At 48.2% G+C, this 20010-nt stretch overlaps 1 protein-coding gene across 11 annotated transcripts in view; it reads right to left on the reverse strand.

Annotated features, from left to right (window-relative positions):
* Nucleotides 1–20010, reverse strand: part of FRMPD3 (FERM and PDZ domain containing 3) — a 132032-nt gene that overhangs the window by 11612 nt on the left and 100410 nt on the right. For all 11 annotated transcript variants that reach the window (XM_059050732.2, XM_067023381.1, XM_067023375.1 and 8 more), the window contains 5 exons: nucleotides 18274–18410; nucleotides 17813–17939; nucleotides 15695–15784; nucleotides 13105–13284; nucleotides 5602–5746 (listed from right to left, as the gene is read on the reverse strand). In XM_059050732.2, coding sequence (XP_058906715.1) covers nucleotides 5602–5746; nucleotides 13105–13284; nucleotides 15695–15784; nucleotides 17813–17939; nucleotides 18274–18410 — 679 coding nt within the window. The remainder of the gene's footprint in view (nucleotides 1–5601; nucleotides 5747–13104; nucleotides 13285–15694; nucleotides 15785–17812; nucleotides 17940–18273; nucleotides 18411–20010) is intronic.

Raw genomic sequence — 20010 nt, forward strand, 5'->3', positions numbered from 1 at the left:
GAAGATGGCAATACTTCCCAAATTGATCTATAGATTCAACACAGTCCCTATCAGAATCCCAGCTGACTTTGTAGAAACTGATAAGCTAATTCAAAAATTCACATGGAATCACAAGAGACCCAGAATAACCAAACTGATCTTAAAAAGAACAAAGTAGGAGGACTCATACTTCCCAATTTTAAAACTTAACTACAAAGCAATGGTAATCAAAACTGTGGTACTGGCATAAGGCTTAGACATTATAGGTTATATGGAATAGAACTTAAGAGTCCAGAAATAAACTCTCTTTTATGGTCAAATAGCCCAATTTCAAAATGAGCAAAGGATTTGAATAGATATTTCACCAAAAAAGATATGCAAATGGCCGACAAGCACACGGAAAGATGCTCAACATCACTAATTATTATGGAAATGCAAATCAAAACTACAGTGAGATACCACTTCACATCTGCTACAATGGATATAATAAAAACAGATGAACAATACAAGTGTTGGCGAGGATATGTTGAAATTGTAACCCTCCAACATTTCTGAAGGGAATGTAAAATGATGCAGTCACTTTGGAAAACAGTTTGGCAGTTTCTCAAAATTAAACATAGAACAGCAATCTTACTCCTAGATATAAATACCCAATAGGAATGAAAAAATGTGTCCCTACAAAAACTTGTACATCAATGTTTATAACATCATTATTCATAATAGCCAAAAGGTGGAAACAACCCAAATGTCCATCAGCTGACGAATGGATAAACAAAATGTGGTCTATCCGTACAAAGGAACATTATTAGTCAAGAAAAAGAAATGAAGTACTGATACATGCTACAACATGGATGACCCTTGAAAATATTATGCTAAGTGAAAAAACCAAGCTACGAAAAGACCATATATTATATGATTCCATTTATACAAAATGTCCAGAATAGGCAAAGCTATAGAGACAGAAAAGTCAATTAGTGGTTGCTTAGGGCTGAGTGGTGATTTGGGGGTGGGGGAATGGGGAATGAGTGCTAATGGGTACAGAGTTTGTTTTAGAAGGGGTGAAAACATTCTAAAACTAAATTGTGGCAAGGGGCTTCCGTGGTGGCACAGTGGCTGAGAATCTGCCTGCCAGTGCAGGGGACACGGGTTCGAGACCTGGTCCGGGAAGATCCCACACGCCACGGAGCAACTAAGCCCGTGCGCCACAACTACTGAGCCTGCGCTCTGGAGCCAGCAAGCCACAACTACTAAAGCCCGCGCACTGAACAAGAGAAGCCACCACAATGAGAAGCCTGCACACTGCAATGAAGAGTAGCCCCTGCTCGCCGCAACTAGAGAAAGCCTGCGACCCAACGCAGCCAAAAATAAACAAACAAATTTATTTTAAAAAGTTGTGGCAAGGATTGTACAACCCTGTGAATATATTAAATATACTCAAAAACACTGAGTTGTGAACTTTAAATGGGTGAAATTTATGGCTTAGAAATTATGTCTAAATAAAGTTGTTTATTTTAAAAAAAAAGCACAGCCCTGGGTACATGAACTCCCAATTATAAAAAGAGCAAAAATGTGCTCTGTACTTTAAAGGACCTTATGGGGTTTATCTCACATGATCCTGTCAATCCCTCATGAGGTAGGACTATTATTATCCTCATGATCACACAGCTGGGATATGGCAGAGCAGGGGCTAGAATCCAAGTCTTTCTGACTTCAGATCCCAACCCCTGTTGCTTTCCATAAACCATGTTGCCTCTCTGTACAGTCAATGTAACCACACTGAGTGGGTTCAATTTAGATCATAGTGGCTGTATCTAGGGAACTCTGGGTCAGCTGGGGGAGTAGTATGTAATGACCTCTGTGCCTTAGGTAAGAAGTGCTCTAGGGGAGCACTGAGCCAGGAGCACAAACTATCAGTTCAGGAAGTCTCTACCCGCAGGCACTGCCCCTGGGTCCTGGCCATGCACCCATGCTAACTCCTTGTGACACAGCTGAACAATCAGCATAGCCAGCCTGGCAATAAGCTGCCATCAGAGGTGGCTCCCAGGGGCATGTCCAATAAGCAGGTGGTGACTTCTCTCAGACAGGATCTGGAAGTCTAAAGGTGGCTTCCCTCCCCGCAAGATGGAAACATCTCCCAACATCAGGTTGTCAAGGCCAGGTGATGCACAGCCTGCCACTCGGTACTGTGATTTGCACATCCAAGGAGCAGCATGGGGCTGTGTGGAGGAGAAAATGTGCCTGGAAAAGCCCAAATCTCCTCCGGAAAGAAGGTTAGAAATGCCAGTAAAGCCAGGTGCGGTAGGCTGATGGCTGGGAGAGCGTGCCCCTCAGATTGTGAATCTGCTGTAAACTGCTCATCAGCTTTCCCCAAGAGGGATGCCCTAGTCTATCGCTCTGTACTCAGCCACTCGGAAGGCTGACTTAAAAGAAATGTTTTCAAAGAAACGGAACAGTGATCCAAGTAGATCAGCATATATATATGCTCAAATATATATCTCACACATGCACACACACACACACACACACACACACACACACACACACACACACACACACACACACACACAGAGCATGATGTTGACCCAACCAGCTTTCTATTACTTGGCCTTGCTGTATTCTATAGTCTGATGATCATTACTGGTTATAATGACCTAGAAGACTTGGAATACGTTCATGTTCTTTCTGAATCATCATTAAAAAAAAAAAAAGTCTGTTATGTTCAGTCTAGCTTTAGCACTCTGCATGTTGTGGAGTTTTAACTTCATGAAAATCAGTAAGCCATGCATGGGCTATGTAGTAGCCTTTAACCAGAATATTCGATTCACTAGACCGAACTGTTTTCTAACCATGGGAGAAAATGTAGAGTGAGTTCATCCAACTGTGGTCCCAGTTGGGGCCCCCAAAGCCTTATTTTCCTGGATTTCCCCAGGACACAAGCGAATTCAAGGCTGGAGAGATGGTAGCTGCCTCTGGATTTCCCACCAGCAGTACAGCTGGAGAACTGGTATTTGTCTGAGCCTTTCTCAAGCCCAGGTGTTGTTCTGTTGTGTCAGCTGAATTTCCCCTAAATAAATGCAAATGTACTTACTGCATTGACATGATCCCTTTAATCATCTGTCGGTATTCCCCCACTAGATTGTAAGCTCGGTGAGGGCAAGGACCACGTCTGTTACTCATGGCTCTATCCGCAGTGCCTGGCACATAATGAATACTAGAGAAATAGTTGTTGGGTGAATAAATGAAATACCTACTGTGGGGAAATACCTACTAATACCTACTGATTAGGAAACTACTCAGGATTACCTAAGAGGTAATCCCTTCCCTCCCACTTCCCCATTTTCCTTGTTTTCTCGGTCTCAAAGGAGAGGTGATGCTTTCCCTTTTCCACTTGTGGGTTTCATCCTTTTGGCCCAGCCGGCTGAGTATTGAGTTGGCTAGCTGGCAGCCAGCAGCTGCAGAGGAACGAGAGTAGAGGGCCAGCCAGAGAGACCAGGCCCTGAGTAGGCTGGAGTTTTGGCCCCCAAGGGAAAAGCCCAGCTGAGATTGGCAGGATTCCTGTTCCCTATAGGCCTTTGCTAAACAACAGTTAGCACTGGGGCTTCTGTTCTGAAATGAAAGTGCAGGCCAATGGAGGAAACCCATCTCAACTTTGCACCAGGGACTGATGGCCCCTCACTGTAACCTGGGCAGAGGTCTCCTAAGTGGTGCCACTTGCTGTTCCCCTTGCCCATCCTTGGGGCCATGGGATAAGATGTGCATACCAGCCCCCAACAAGCGGAGCTGTGAGGCTCACCCTGTCCCACTGGCCAAGAGCACTGGGTGGCTGCTGTTGAACCCAGCATCTAACAGTCCCAAATGCCACACATCTGGGCCTCAGCGTGGACTCAGGGCCTTGGGGAAGTGAAGCACTGCAAACAGCAGGGACACCACCGTGGTCCATGTGGCTCCTGTATGGACAGAGAGGCCTTGTGCTAGAGGCAGCCTGAGCCCCCGTCACTCTGCAGGCCCAAGGGGGCTCTCAGGAATCAGGGAGGGGCTCTAAAGCCATGCCCAGCGTTTCTAGAAGTCTCCTTTCCAGGCTGCAACACCTCCAAGAGAAATCGATTTGCCTTTGGAACAGCTTCCCTTTTTCCCTTTCTCCCTCTCTATCCTGCTCAGTAAGAGGTATCATTGGGTGTGATGACAGAGAGGAAGACCACAGGTGACAGTGACAATGCTAATGCTGGCCTTGCCTTCCTTTGGCCATCAGAGGTTTAATAGTACAGATGGCCACCCGCTTCAGAGCTATTCACCTGGAGGTGTGTGGCAGCTCAGCCCTCGGCTCCTTCTATTCTAAGTCAGTTCCTTTGCTTCTCTATGTGGAGTCTCCTTCATATGCTTTGAGGCCACCTATCCTTTTCCACATCCGTGGCGGATTGCCTTCTAATTCCTGTGGACGTGATGAGACGTAAACATGGGCCTATCACGACGTTCGTGATGAAGAGATCATGAGGTGAGAGGGTGGGTGTAGGTACACGGCCCACGGGGTGCTGGTCATCCATCAGAAGTGTGTTTCTAGGTGCTTCCCTGGTGGTTCAGTGGTTAGGACTCCACGCTTCCACTGCAGGGGGCCCTGCAGGTTCGATCCCTGGTTGGGGAACTAAGATCTTGCAAGCTGTGCAGCGTGCCCCCCCCCAGACCCCGCCACACCAAAAAAAAAAAAAGAAAAAGGAGTGTTTCTACTCTCAAACTCTTCGCTCTAGATCACATGTGACCACACCGTAAACCAAGACAGCCTTGAAGAGAGAAAAAAGAGTCAAGCGGCAAGGCAAGTGGATGGAGACATCAGCACGTGAGGAGGGTGACTCCTGGGTGGTCAGTCTCAGCTTCCACCTGTGATGTTTGGGTGCTGGGATGGGGAAAGCCTCGGCTGTAATACGTAGAGTACCTATTCTTTGGGTCTCCCCCTTCTCCTCCTACTCTGGGGTTCAGGGCAGCAGCATTTGGACTGTGCCGATTTGTCTCGAGGCCCCTGTTTGTGTCATCACCAGGACGGCCCTGAGGGGCGGCTGTACTGTGTTGCCTAACTGGAAAGCCTTCTGTTTGGGGCCACCACTTGACCCTGTTTGTTCTCAGTGATCGTCCCCTCCTATCTCCACGCCTCCTGCTGGACTGCATTCTGGGCCTACACAGCCTTTCCTACCCCAGCCTTCCACGGCCTCTTACTTCAGGCAGCTCTGTCAATGCCGACTCTGATGGACAAAGAAAGGATTTAGCTTCATTTTCCACCTCCACTTTCAACTAAGCCAGAACACCCGTGCGTCTCTCTTAGATCACTGTAGCTCTAAAGCCTTGCCTTAGATCCAATGCAATTCTCGAACTGGCTCTACGTATTGCTCGTTTGCTATTTTTATCTTACGTTCCTTGATCAACTCAGACACAAGGTATTATCACAGGCATCCTTTGTGGGACAGGCCCATCTGAAGGCCAGCTGTCTTTTCCACTGGCTTGTGCCACGCAGGACGCAGTGGTACAGCATGGGTTCCTGGTAAACCAGGCGCTGGCAGAATGGGGTGAGCATTCCTCCATGTCTCCAGGGTCCAAAGGGCCTCTGTTAAACTGAAATCCGAGACTGAGCCCTACCTGCCTTGATCATTGGAGGTGGAAGAGGCTGGCTAGTGGGCCTGGAGAAGACCATCTTCCTGGAATCCAGCAGGAGGCGGCAGTACCCCGCAATCAGGCAGGCGAAGTTGGTGGCTTCGGGCCACTCCATCAACAGCACCAGAGGCTGGGGGAGACATGGGAGGAAATGTGAGGACACAGGAAGGAGGGGAGCAGGTGCGTGTCCAGGAGAACAACAGCAAAGGCAAGGTGACTTGCATAGTTATGAGAACATACTTTCTGAACCCCAAATTAAGGCACATAGCCTGACAAATAATTTCTTCTGATTTGAGAATTTATTTTTAGTAAACTCTTACCCAGGTACCAAAACGAAATCAACCTTTAATTACACATTTAATGAACCATTTTTACTGAAAAAGACTAAAATAATATAATATCACATGACTTCTTTGTGGCTGTTTGGGTTTTTTGGGGCTCAGCAGATGTGCAGGGCTGCCGGGAGAACAGGGCTGAACCTGGGAGTCTAGGCTAGGTTGGGGAACATCCTTGACAGGAAGTTCCTCAAGTGCACAAACTATCTCTTGCTCATCGCTATTACCCGCCTATGGTACCCAGAACAGCTCCCCGGACATGGACACTCTGTGCAATCTGGTTCTCACTGTGTCTTCTGGGCCACAAAGTCTTTATGGTCTGCAGTCCTGCTCAGACCTTCATGGTCTCCCCCCGTTTTCCTGTTTCCCAAAGTGCTCTCACGATGTTAACTGGTGCTCCTTAAAAGAGTTCCTTGGTCAAATATGTGTGAAACGCTGAGTTAAACAAAGCTATGCAGATAGTTGTACTTATGGGAATTCTCAGATCCTTTAATATATTAACGTGCACTGTGAAACTTCAAGAGGGTTTTAGTATTCCAACTTTTTCCAACTATTTGATCGAAAAATCTATTTTCATAGAACATCTCATGGTAGTAGGGTTGCTTTTTCTGCTTTGTTTTGTTTAACCCACGTTGGAAAACACTAGCATACCCTGTTGACTTCTGTTCCTGACCCTAAATCAGTCAAATTAATCTTGGCGTTAGCTAGTTGACTGCTTCAGAGACCTGGCAATGATATACCAAAAAAATCAGCATCTTTTTAAGAAACCTTCCCAATATCTGCACTGTAATTTTATGGTTTGAAAATAAATCCAGGTCAGACTGAAGTCAGCCATGAGAGGATTCTCCCTGCCATATGGCAGTGGCCTCCATATAAAGACCACTGAAGACTGGCTGAAGAGGGAGCCGTGGGGTCGTGGGGCATCTTGTATTTTGAGGGTTCCCAGACCAGGAATTAAGAGCTAAAAGAATTAAGAGCAGGGAATGAGTCCCCTCTCTGACTAGTGAGGGGTGAGGAGTGAGGTGAGGGGTGATTAGGGCCCCCACTAGGGTACTGGCAGTTAAAAAGGGACATAATGAAGACTTGATGGAACTTGGTCACCAACTAGACTAGCCTTCTTTGGCTGGATCATCACCTTGGGAACAATTCTGAATCCAAACCAGCTCAGCTTTTAGCTAAAGTTGTACCAGTTTTCTTTGCTATCTCTCAGGACCCTGACACATAGCTTGAGTTGAATATTTTCAGTTCATATAGACCCGGGGTTGGCAAACTTTTTCTGCAAAGGGCTAGATCGTAAATATTTTAGGCCTTGTGGGCCACATGGGCTGTGCTGCAAGACCTCTGCTATTGTAGTGTGAGAAAAGCCACAGATCACCTGTAAGCTAAACAAATGGATGTAACGGTATTCTAAGAAAACTGTTTCCAGAAATAAGCAGTGGCGGGTCAGGTTTGGCTCATGAGCCATAGTTTGCCACCTGATCTAAGAGAAAAGCTTCTTTCCAGTTAAATACAATTGTCTGTATTCATTTTCACACCTCTCAGCTTGTTTCATTTGTCAACAGTGATCTCCTTGTCCACTGGAAATTCTTCTCTTGGCTTCTGTTTCTGTGAGGTGACACTGTGCTCTGGGTTCTATAATCTCTGACCACCTCCATCTCTGTCTCTCTCTTCTGGTGCAACCTCCCCACCTGATGTCCCAGGCTCAGTGCTCAGCCCTCAGTTCTCCACAAGGGCATCAACTTTCACTTTTGAGCTGGGGATCCCAAAGTCACCATCTCTAGTCTATTTCCCCCTTGAACTCTTCCTATCTCAGAGCTCGTACAGTGCTGGGTCTGTATCATACAATCTCGTGCTGGATCGAATCCTATCTTGAGTTGTTTAATAGTTATCGTTCATCCAATTATACAGCACGCCATGGTAAGGCATTTGGATTCTGCCCCACAGGCAATGAGTTAGTGACGCTCCTATGGAACTCATTCAATATCATCAGGGAAAAAAAAAAAAGGAACCATCCATACTCGGAAGAGCAATGGCTCCTTTCCAGTGAGAAAGGGACCAGGGATGAGATGTCACTTTTGGGTCATCATTTGGAAGGGGCAGAGGGGATGTTTGTACCTCCAGTTAATGCATGCTTCTCAATCACAACAGAAGGGTCAACTCTGGGTACAACAAAGTAACGACAGAAGGGGAATAGAATGGAGGTGGGGGGAGAATAAGATGCCCTTTCCTTTCTGCCTCACCCCCTACCACCAATGACAGAGGTTTGGGTGTGGACAGCTGCTACTGCCATTACTATGAGGTCCCAAGACCTACTAAGCTGGCCTCCAGAGCATTCACAGACATCATGGCCGTCCCCACTGCCACTGCTTTATTTCAGACCCTCAACGTCTTCCTCCAAGGCCAAAACTTCTCAAGGTATATGTGAATGGGTCACAAGTGTGCTGAGATCCTGAGCCCCTCAGCCTCTGGCCACAAGGTGCCTCATCTGTTTATTCCAGTGGGCCATACAAATTGTGGTATTTTCATGATATGGAAAAGGTGGGGACACACTAACCTCAAGACCTTCAATAGCCTCCTGATCGGCCTCTCTGCTTCTAGGCTCTACCCACTTCACCTCCATACTGCTGCCTGAGTGTCTTCCTAAAACACAACTCTCACTTAAAATCTTCAATAGCACATCACCTAAAACCCACTGCCTTCCAACGTCACACAAAGCCTCTTGTGACCCAACCTATAGCTCCAAGCGTATCTCCCACTAACTCTGCTCTCCTCCCGCCACTGTCCCTCACTGTATGCTCCAGCAACACCACATCATTTACAGGGTGCTAGAGAGGCCTTGTTGTTTTACCCATTCACACCTTAATCTATGTTGTTCCCTCTGACTGAAACGCTCCCGTACCCCACTCTATCCACCCAGCAAGCTGCTACGCACTGGCTAGATGGCTCATGGACCACGCAACCCATTGAGAGATGCACCTGCGCACCCCAGAATGGGGCCAACGCAGGTCCTGCCCTCGCGGAGTTTATAAACCATCGGGAAATAAGACATAAATGAAGGGAATTTCCTGGCTGTCCAGTGGTTAGGACTCAGCGCTTTCACTGTGGTGGCCTGGGTTCAATCCCTGGTCGGGGCACTAAGATCCCACAAGCCTTGTGGTGTGGCCAAAAAAAAAAAAGACATAAATGAAATAATCACACAGAAGAATATGATTGCAAGGTATGATAAGCACTATGAAGGAAAAGTAGAGAGACCTACCAGAACACAGAATATCCTGGACTGGGGTATGGGTGGATGGGTGGGTGTGAATGTGTGCATGTGTGACTACTTTGGTTTCAGAAGCTGGTTGAGGAAATGGCTTTGGCTGACAAACAGAATGAGAGACCACTGGACCAAAGCACAGGCTGACTGACTGATGGACAGACTGACAGACTAGCTGGCTGCAGAGTAGCCTGACTCACTGATGTCCTGGCTAACGGACTGTCTGCAGGACAGGCAGAATGCCTACCACCCTGACATCCTGACCGGTTGGTTAGCTGCCTGGCTGGCTGGTCTGCTGGCCGATGGACAGATCAGAGGCTGAGTGCCTAACTGGCTGATTGACTTAACTGTCTGCCTTCAATTTCCCCTCTTCTCTCTTACCCCAAATACAGCCCAATGTCGGTAATAAAACAGTATGAAGGCAAAACCTTGTGCCCAGAGAGGGCCGAACACAGCCCGAACTGGTTCAGCACAGCACATCAGCAGCCTCTCATCTGCATCCACCCACAGCCCACTGGACCCCAGCACCGGCCAAATGCAGCTGGCAAAAGGGACACGGAAGCAATTTTTGCCAGCAGGGGTAAAAATCAAATCCAAGGCAGGCAAGCAAAGAGACCGGATAGGTTTTCTTAGAAACCTTCAAAAACAACATTTTATTTTAAAAAGAATTTTAATGATCATGACGTCTAATGTAATGCTTGTCCCGACAGAAAGCACGAGAGCAGTAAGGCACAAACACGAGAAGAGGAGACACGCTGGACCGCAAGAGAGATACCTTGGGACTTTCCTTTGATGGTTTCTTTTCCCCCCTTATGGGCTTCTGTGGTAATGGGGTATGGTAATGGCCCAGAGCTGTCTCAGTCCCAGACTGTGCTGTCTCCTGAAGAAAGATATTTGCATACTACCTCAAGTTTGCCCCACTAAAAGCAAGTAAGCCCAGTGAAAACTGTTAACTAAATATCCCAGGCCATCTTCAAATGGAAAAGGAGAAAAGGAGAATGGAGTTGGAGGCATGGCCAGCCCTGAGAAGGTACAGCAGGCATTAATTTGACATGCTCTAGCCCCATCATCTCCTTCCTGGGGTGCCCTGGGAGCTCAAAGGCAGCCAGCACTTTGGGATGCCAGCTAGGGAGGCGACTGGCTTTGGGGTAGCCTTACCTCATGCTAGCATCCCTGAAAACAGGAAAAAAAAATTGGAATCCAGGGACCTGGAGGAGTAAGGGTACAAGATGATGGTCCTTGAGTCCCAGGGGATCGGTACCTTTGAGTTCTTGCCTCCACAGCACTCACTCAGCAAAGTGCAACCTTCTCATAGCCCCCTCCACGCACCAACACGATGTCCTGTTTATCCTGCGATGTAGGCTCTCACCTCTTCACCGACCCACAATTTGGACCGTCCGTGTGCTGTGTGCACAGCACTGTTGTTCAGTGCACTCAGGATATAGGCAGCAGGCAGTAAAGGTTAGGTATGACTTGTGCTTTGTGTGTGCAAGACAGGAATGTGTAAGGGGATACGCATGCACTCTTAGTGATTCTATGTTTCATCCTCACTCTTTCTTTTCCATTACCACTGCTATTCCTCCAGCTCAGGCCCTGCCCTTGTCACTTCACTCCTGCGCTAGCACTACGATCCCCTCCCCGCTTCCCTGGCTTGGCACTAGCCTTGCAAACATCCATCTGGTACACTGGTCCCAGTCAGCTTTCATCCTGTCACTCCTCTCTTCAAGGGCCTACAGTGGTTTCCCACTATCCTATCACATTGAATCTCAATTCCTCGGATTGGCCTTCAAAGCTTTTCACCAGCTTGTTCTGCCCACTGCCAATCTCTCTCCAATCTCTTTTCTCATTATTCTCCTCTCCAGCCAAGCAACTATGCTTATCGACCTGCACATATGGCTTACTTATTTCTGTGCTTTACTCTCTTCCTGTGAGCATATCTCACTTCTCCCTGCTAATCCATGCCTATCACTTCAAGATCCAGCTTCAAATACCCTCTTGTGGGAAGCCAGTTCTGGTTAACCCCTTCCTCTTCTTTTGTTCCACGTTCCACACCACACTTACCTACACAATTTTACTTCATATGAACTTCTCCTCATTGCTGCTTTGCTTTGGCAAAAATAACAGGTCTCGTTTGTTGACTACTTACTCTGTGTCAGGAAGTGTCCTAAGACATTTTACCTACATCTTCTCATTTAATCCTGAACGACAACCTTTGGAGGAAGGCTCTCCATTTTGCAGTTGAGGAAATCAGGGTTCAGAGAAGTTAAGACACCTTTTCAAGGCCACACAGCTAGGAAGTGGTAGAACTGAGATCTGAACCTGGTCTGTCTGATTCCAGAACTCCATACATGTTCCAATGTGGTGTGATTAAGGCAGGTCATGTGCCTTTGTGAGTCTCCCCAATAAGAGCGAGACCCCTCCTGGGCAGCATTCATGCCCACAACTGTGGCCAGATCACTCCTAGAAATGAGAATAGTGTTCCTCACTCAGGCAACATCCACTGACCCTGCTTGGGCTGGTTCCTCCCAGAGCTTTGGACCCAGAGGTCAGTGGTTCTCAAACCTGGCTGTACTACAGAATCACCTGGGAACTGAAAAAGAAATAAATCCTGACGCTCAGGCTGCACCCTGACCAATTAAATCACAATCTCTGGGAGTAGGGTCCACTCATCTGTATTTTTTAAAAGCTCTCAATGAAATTCTATTGTGCAGCCAACATTGAGAACCACTCGTAGAACATAGGAGACTTGGTTGGAAAGCTGTTTCTCAGTTTTAAACCCTTTTTATTTCTCAGGAAGCCGTATCTCCCCTGCATGTCTTGTCTTTCCTCCCACGCTTCCCTACCTGTCCGTTTGGATTTTTACCCATCAACATCTGAGGAGGGAAGCAATCATTGGTTGAGGAAGTGGCCCCAAGCCAATTAAATACCAGCTCCGGGCAGGTTCCTAAACCAATTCACAGGGAAGCCTGTGAATCACAGGTGGAAAAATTAACGTATTAAAGCTTCCTGGGTTCCACAAAGACAAAAATAAATAATTTGCTCTTTTAGAAAGAGCAAACATTCCACCTGTTAATCTGCTAACAATATCTCCCCCTGGGAAATCCTTTAACAAAGGAAACTTGCACCTCCTCTAACAGCATTCGCCAGCTGGCAGTCAGGCCTTCCGCCACCCACACTGGTCACTGGGTGTTCAAACAGGAGAGCCACGGAGGAGGCGGCTGACCATGACTGTCAGACTCTGCACAGGCGACAGCTGCTTGCCAGTCTGAACGAGCTGATCTATGGGAAAGGTTCTAAGATTCGAGAAGAGCTGGACTCTGGGAGGTGAAATGGGGACGAGGCTCTGCCTGCTCCCTGTCTCCCCAGGCCCCCTTGGTTCTGTCCACATACTCAGACACCCTCTCCTCCATGGATCCAAGTGTGCACGCCTACGGCAGGGATCCCTAACTGGCGTGCACATATCTCTTCAGCCTCGGGGGCAGCCAGGTGGGGCCTGGGGTGGCCAGAGTCCCCGGGGCTGATCCATTTAACCCAGTGTCCCGCATGAATGTAATTTTCTCTGTGTGCTGTGACACGAGAAAGGTTGGGAAGCAATGGCCTGGGAGGTAGCTCCAAGTTCCCCAATCCCCTGCCCATTGCTGAAAACCTGTCACAGGTTGATCAGACACTTTCTAGCCTTCCCTAGCACCGCCTGACCTTAATATGGAGTCAAGACAGTGTCCCAGAGGGTTGAGAACAGAAAGAAAAATGAGCCCCCAAAGGCCCAGGGTCTGAACCACTTCAGAATCACTGAACCTCACCTAATGGGTTGACACTCTGTTTCTCAAGTTTACTTCTTCCTCTGTTCCCAAGGCCTGTTCCTGGGAAGAAGCAGCCCCTCAAAGCCGCACTTACCTTGGCATCCATGATGCTGGTCTCCACCCGGGCCACGCCCTGGTTCTCCCGGAACAGCTGGATCTTGCTGATCTTGCTGAACTCGGACAGCACAGTGGTGAGGTTGGTTTTGAGGTCAATAACATGGCTGATGCCGTGACGGGGTCCCACTAGGAGGGTGGTGGCCGACTGCTTCTCATCCTGGTGCCCCAGCGTGGCGGGCAGCATTCAAAGAAAGAAGGGCAGAGGAAGTGAGGAGAGGAGGCAGGAGGAGGACATAGAAAACAGGCGTTGGACCGGTTCTGCTGGAAGGTCTGGAAACATCTGGAGCTCAGTGCCAGGGCCAGAGGACAACCTCGAGGGGAAAATGGTCTGGGATGCCCCTGTTCTCAGGCCATGGCCCCGATCATCGGTCCAAATGGACACATTAGCCTCAGCAGAAGGGAGAGTGAAGAGGGCGGCAGCAGGGCTGGTTCTAGCAAAATCATCAAATAGGTGAGGTTTATTTTGGTGCCTTTGAAGCACCCTCTTCCTACCAAGCCCCAGGGATTTTCCATTTGTTGCCTCAGGCCACTCAAGGCTCCCACCCGGTGCTCTGTCTGAACAGGTGGCACCCTGTGTTTGGTCTTTACCCTCCCTCACCAACAGCCACTTGAACTTGCACTTCTCACCTGGTGCTAAAAGCTGAAGTGACAAAGTAACTCTGCCCAAGGTGTTAAAGGTTGACTGGGCGCTTAATGACTGGAGGTGTGGAGGGGGACCTCCCTCCCTAAGAAGATATTTGCCCTTTAATAGGCACTACAGCAGTCTTACCCCAGAGGAAGGACCTATAAGAATTTCAGCAGTGGGCTTTCCGTAATCCCAAAATCCCAGTATGTAAATGGCCACCTCTGCGCCCCATGGACTGGATTCCCTTAAGTGGTCCTGACAGGCTCCTTGGCGCCATCAAGCTGGAGCCCTGTGCCGGCCCAGTTCCTGGCATTAGCATCATCCCGAGGAACCTATCCCATCTGCTCTAGATGCTTCGATAAGCGGATTTACATCAGTTGCCCCACGAGCATGACAGCATGCTCCCCAAAGCATGATGTGCACCTGGACCCAGTCAGCAAGATGATTTGAATTTCCTTTCTCCGAGGCTCACTATAGGGTAAACTAGCCTGGGGCACAGTCTCAGGGGGACCATTGTGCCCCCCTGGAGAGGAGCGTTGCTATAGTGAAGGCCCTGGCAGGGAGGGGGGAACGAATGGGCTAGGGGATTGAGGGAATATGGGTAAGAGCAATGAAACAGGGCAGGGGTCGGCAAACTCTGGCCCACAGGCCAAATCCAGCTCTCTGCCGGTTTTTATCCAGCTCACAGACTAACAATGGCTTTATACATTTTCAAATGCTCGGAAAAAATGCAAAAGAACCTTATTTTGTGACATGTGAAAATCACATGAAATTCACATTTCAGTGTCCGTAAACCAAGAGATAGTGGAACACAGCCAGGCCCATTTGTCTATGCGTTGTTGAAGGCTGCTTTCATGCTGCAATGGCAGGGCTGAGTAGTTGTGACAGGGACCTACATGGCCTGCCCGCCAAGCCTAAACTATTCACTTATCTGGCCCTTTATTTTTAGTTTTTTAACATCTTTATTGGAGTATAATTGCTTTACAATGGTGTGTTAGTTTCTGCTTTACAACAAAGTGAAGCAGTTATACATATACCTATATCCCCATATCTCTTCCCTCTTGCGTCTCCCTCCCACCCTCCCTATCCCACCCCTCTAGGTGGTCACAAAGCACTGAAATGACCTCCCTGTGCTATGCGGCTGCTTCCCACTAGCTATCTATTCTACGTTTGGTAGTGCATATATGTTCATACCACTCTCTCACTTCGTCACAGCTTACCCTTCCCCCTCCCCATATCCTCAAGTCCATGCTCTAGTAGGTCTGTCTTTATTCCCGTCTTACCCCTAGGTTCTTCATGACCTTTTTTTTCCCTTAGATTCCATATATATGTGTTAGCATATGGTACTTGTCTTTCTCTTTCTTACTTCACTCTGTATGACAGACTCTAGGTCCATTCACCTCATTACAAATAACTCAATTTCGCTCCTTTCTATGGCTGAGTGACATTCCATTGTGTATATGTGCCACATCTTTATCCATTCATTCAATGATGGACACTTAGGTTGCTAACCTCTGAAATTGAGAAAAGGGGGCACAGAAGAGCCTAGAGGGATACTGTAAACAAATATAGCCTCCTAGTTTACATTTTATCTTTTCCTTTTGTCCGCATCACGCAGCTTGCAGGATCTTAATTCCCCAACCAGGGATCGAACCCAGGCCCTGGGCAGTAACAGCGCGTAGTCCTAATCACTGGACTGCTGGGGAATTCCTGAAACGTTTTATTTTATTTTTTTGCCTCCTACTTTAACCATTTTACCAGAGGTGGGACCAGAGCGCCACGGGAGGGAATAGGGAGAAGGAGGAGGAAGAGGAGGGGAGGCCTTTAGAAATATCTGCTGACAGAGCATGCCACCTAAAAGATCTAATGGCGTCCCACCTGTCCCCCCAGCCAAGGACAAGTGCCCCCGAAGGGTTCCCTCCCCCTCACTGCCCTCACTGACCAGGCCCACAGTGTTGAACAAAACGCCCGTGAACGTCGGAAGTTCATTCAGAATTCGAAGATACTGGAGTTTGGCCTGAATTGCAGAGCCCTGTGGAAACAACCGACTCAGACATATGAGAAACTTGAGGTGCACAGGAAAGCAAACCCATGTTTGCAGGAAGGAGGGTCAACAGCTTAGGACAGGCGCTAGTCAGACCAGTCAGCAAGCCCCACTGTGGGACGCTCGGGAGAACCACACGAAGGTTCCAGTTTGGACAGCTCTTGCCAGACTCTAGCATCTCATCTCCCTTCCTAAACCCTCCTCCTATCCCCTGATCCTCATTCCTGAAGAATCCAGCTTACTCATTTCGTTCCTCGGTTAATTTAAACACCTTTCCCCAACTCCAACACCCCACGACATCTATACCTCTCTGCTGAGATCCCTGATGGCCACTAGGTACTGGCCCTCCCCAACTGGGGATCGCACTCAATACCTTTATCCTGAGCACCTCTAAGTCCCGAGCCTGCTCCTCCTCTGGCAGAAAACTCTCCATCAGTGGTACCCGCATCCCCCAGGCACTTGAGCCAGAAACCTATCACACTGGACTCCCCCCTCAGCCTCTCACCTGAGGGCCACCAGTCAACAGATCATCTTGATTCTACCTCCCAACTCCCTCTCCACCCTACCCATCCCTCTTCTCTAGCCCCGCAGTCATTCCCTGGATGTCCCCCACTTGCATCATGGTGGCAGCCGGGTTACCTTCGGTACTAATACTCCTTTTCTTCCACCCCTCCGCGTTTGCAGTTAGAGGGAACAGCCTAAAACATAATCACACCACTGGCCCCTTAAACTCTTCAGTGGCTCCATGCTGCCTACAGGGTGAAGGATAACCCCTTTCTACGGCACACGAGGCCCTCCATGAACAGGTTCCTGCCAACCTCTTTGGCCTCCTCTCTTGCCCGCACCCCACTCAGGCAGGTTCCTTGAACCCTCCGCACTGGTTTATGCTGATCTATTTGGATCTCCCTGCCTGGGAAAGTCTTCCTCCCCGCAACTCATCTAGACAAACTTCGATCTGTCCTTTAAGACCCAACTCTGGCATCAAATGCACCGATTCCTGGCCTTTTCCATCTCCTTCAGGCTGGGCTGGCTGCTGTTCCTTCGTGCTTCCAGGGCACCTGCACTGGTCGCACTGTGTTGTGACTGCCTCTTGTTTCCCCACCAGCCTGTGCCTGACTTGAGGGCAGAGACCGGTCCTTCTTCATCTTTGTATCTCCAGCCCAAACACTGGGGGTGGGGGGCGCTCAGAAAAAGTGTTTGCTGAGGAGATGGTTGGGAGCCCTGAAGCTCTCAGCTGGGAAGAAAACAATCTGATTAAATATGCACAGCAAGGTAGGAATGGCTTAACTCTCCGGGGAAATCTGCATCTTAAAAGAGAAGCTAGTTGGTAATGCAAGGAATCTGGCATGGGTGGAATATAAGGGGGCAACTGTGTCCAGTGTCTCCATCTGCATGTGGATTCTGGTGCCCCTCACCACCCGCCTGCCTCCTAGGCAAGCTGACTGAGCCTTGCAAGCCTGAGAAGGGCCTGCGGGGCTGGGAAGGCAGGGAGTGGGAAAGTGCAGGAGAGCACAGCAGTGACCTGAGTCCTCCACCTGCCACCCGGTGACCCATTCTCCAGGTCAGGCTTTGTCCCATGGGGCTGGGCTTTTATCTCCCAGAATTCCCTGTACCGGGGCTGATGAATTAAAAAGCTGATGAGGGACAGAGCAGTCGTTTCCATGGGAAACAGGTCTCCCCAGAGTCCAGTGCTGTCCACACGACAAGTGCTTCATCAGCACTGACTAAATGGGTGGAACGACCCAAGAATATTCTCCTCCTGCACCCTGGTCCCTTTGCTTTGAGGACCCTGGGCTCTCTCAGTGACTTGCCACTGAGCAGTCTCTGGGGGTGTCTCAGGCTTGGGGAAAACCCCTCTCCACAATCATGCCCCATATCTGGCCAAGCTAGATGTGTATCCAAGTCAAAAACAGTGGAGAGTGTTCCCCAGAGGACCACACCTGCTGGGAAACCACACAGGAGTCCCCCATGGCCACTAGTGCCCGAGCAGGGTGGCCGGTGGCCTACTCTGGATACCTTGGTGCTGCTGGAAGGATGTGTTTGGTGCGCCTTCAGCTGCTGAGAGAGAGATTTCCGGAGGTTCTTCTCTTTGATGCCCTGTAGGAGGGAGGGGGGAAGAAAGGGTTCCAGGCCCCACTCCTTCCTAAAAGCAGAAGAAAAGTAAGAAATTAGAGAGACAAGGTGAGACAGAGAAAGCAAAATGGTAAGACAGAAACTAGCTGAAATCTGAGACAGAGATGGAGGAATGGAGATTAGGAGAGAGAGACAGAGAGGGGCTGGAGGCAGGCGAGTAACATTGGCCACAGTTCTCTAGTAGAAGCTGTAGCTCAAGGGCATCCTGGTCTAGGTGTGAGGAATTCCAATTCTCACTCCCATCCCAGGCCCACATTCCTAAAAAGCAGAGCAAAGCTCAACCACTGCACCTTCTCCCTACACAGCTATTTGCCCCCATCCTGAAGGGCCCTGGCGCAACTCACTCCACATTCTTGAGTGAGATCTTCTGACTAGGTCGAGTAGCTGAGACAGTGATATAGATGTGGAGGGCAGCAAGGCCCAAAAGCATCTCTGGCTTGGGGTCCATTCCAAAGCGTTCTCGGATGACATCGTTCCGACTCTGTGAGAGAGGGCAGTCCAAACCCATCAGTTAAAGGAGACGTTCCCTCCCCACCCTCCCACCCCCCACCACGGACTCCCTTATATCCTAGAAAAAACTTGCGGCGTAAGTAAGCATCCTAGATCAAGAGGAAGAGGAAGATTCTGCCCTTGGGGAAGAGGTAACAGAGGAACCTCAGATCTCAGGACACTATTTGCTTCATTCAGCGGATACTGGACAGCCCCCTTCTCAGTGACAGGTACACAAAATGGCAAGGCACAAATGGTCAGAACATCTAGGGCGCTGCAAAAGTGAGACATGGCACCACTCCCTTTCTTTCCTCCTGTTACAAGAGACCTTCCTGCCTTTTCTCTGGGGTCTATACTCACCGCCCCCCAGCCCCAGCCCCAGGAGGCTCCTCTACCAGCTCAGATGGGAACAAAGGAAGAGAGACACCGGGAGGGATTCTCTACAGGTCTCTGGCCCAGAAGCCCACAGTGAGAGATGGATTGCAGTGATAGGGCAGATATTCTTTCCTTGAGGTCTGAAGATCAAAGTAGTGATGAGTCAGTCTTCCCTATGCTATCCTAAAAAGGGTCTCCTGGAACTACTGGCCAAAGGTATGACAACCCTCAAACCCGGAAGGTCAGAATCCCAGCTATCAAGGATTCAGCCTTGGTTAGACCAGTTGCCCGTTGTGCTGAGGTGAAACCAGGATGAGCTAAGAGACTAGAGAGCCACAGTGGTATCACTACAGCATAGGAGAAAGTGTAAAAGGAATTGTCCATCAGTGATCATCTATGCAGAAAATCCAATGGAATCTACAAAAAAAAAAAAAAACTACTAGAACTAATGAGTGTTAGCAAGGTTGCAGGATATAAGCTCAATATACAAAATCAACTGTATTTCTACATGCTTGCAACAATCAGAAATTAAAGTTAAAATCAAAACCATTTACAATAGCATCAAAAAAATGAAATAATTAAGGATAAATCTGTCAAAACATGTAAAAGACCTGTACATTGAAAAGTAGAAAACACTGCTGAGAAAAATTAGAGAAGACCTGAATAGATATATATTGTGTTCATGGGTTGGAAGACTCAAACCAATGTATAGATTCAACACAATCTCAATTAGAATCACGGCAGGTTTTTGGCAGAAATTAACAAACTAATTCTAAAATTCACATAGTAATGCAAAGGACCTAGAATGGCCAAACCAACTTTGAAAAAGAACAAAGTTGGAGAACAAACACTACCTGATTTTAAGACTTATTATAAAGCTACAGTAATCAAAAGAGTGTGATGTTGGCATAAAGATAGACAAACAGATCAATGGAATAGAATGGAGAGTTCAGTAATGACCCACACATATACAGATAACTGATTTTTCACAAAGGCACAAAGGCAACTAAATGGAGAAAGGATGGTCTTTTCAATAAATGGTGCTGGAACAATTGGATATCCATATGGAAAAAAGAAGAACTTTGGTCAATACCTTGTACCACATGTAAAAAGTTAACTCAAAATGGACCACAGACCTAAATGTAGAACCTAAAATGATAACACTTCCAGAAAAAAATAAGAGCAAAATCTTTGTGACCTTGGGTTAGGCAAAGTCT

The sequence above is a fragment of the Kogia breviceps genome, chromosome X, assembly GCF_026419965.1.
Source record: "Kogia breviceps isolate mKogBre1 chromosome X, mKogBre1 haplotype 1, whole genome shotgun sequence".
NCBI lineage: Eukaryota > Metazoa > Chordata > Mammalia > Artiodactyla > Physeteridae > Kogia > Kogia breviceps.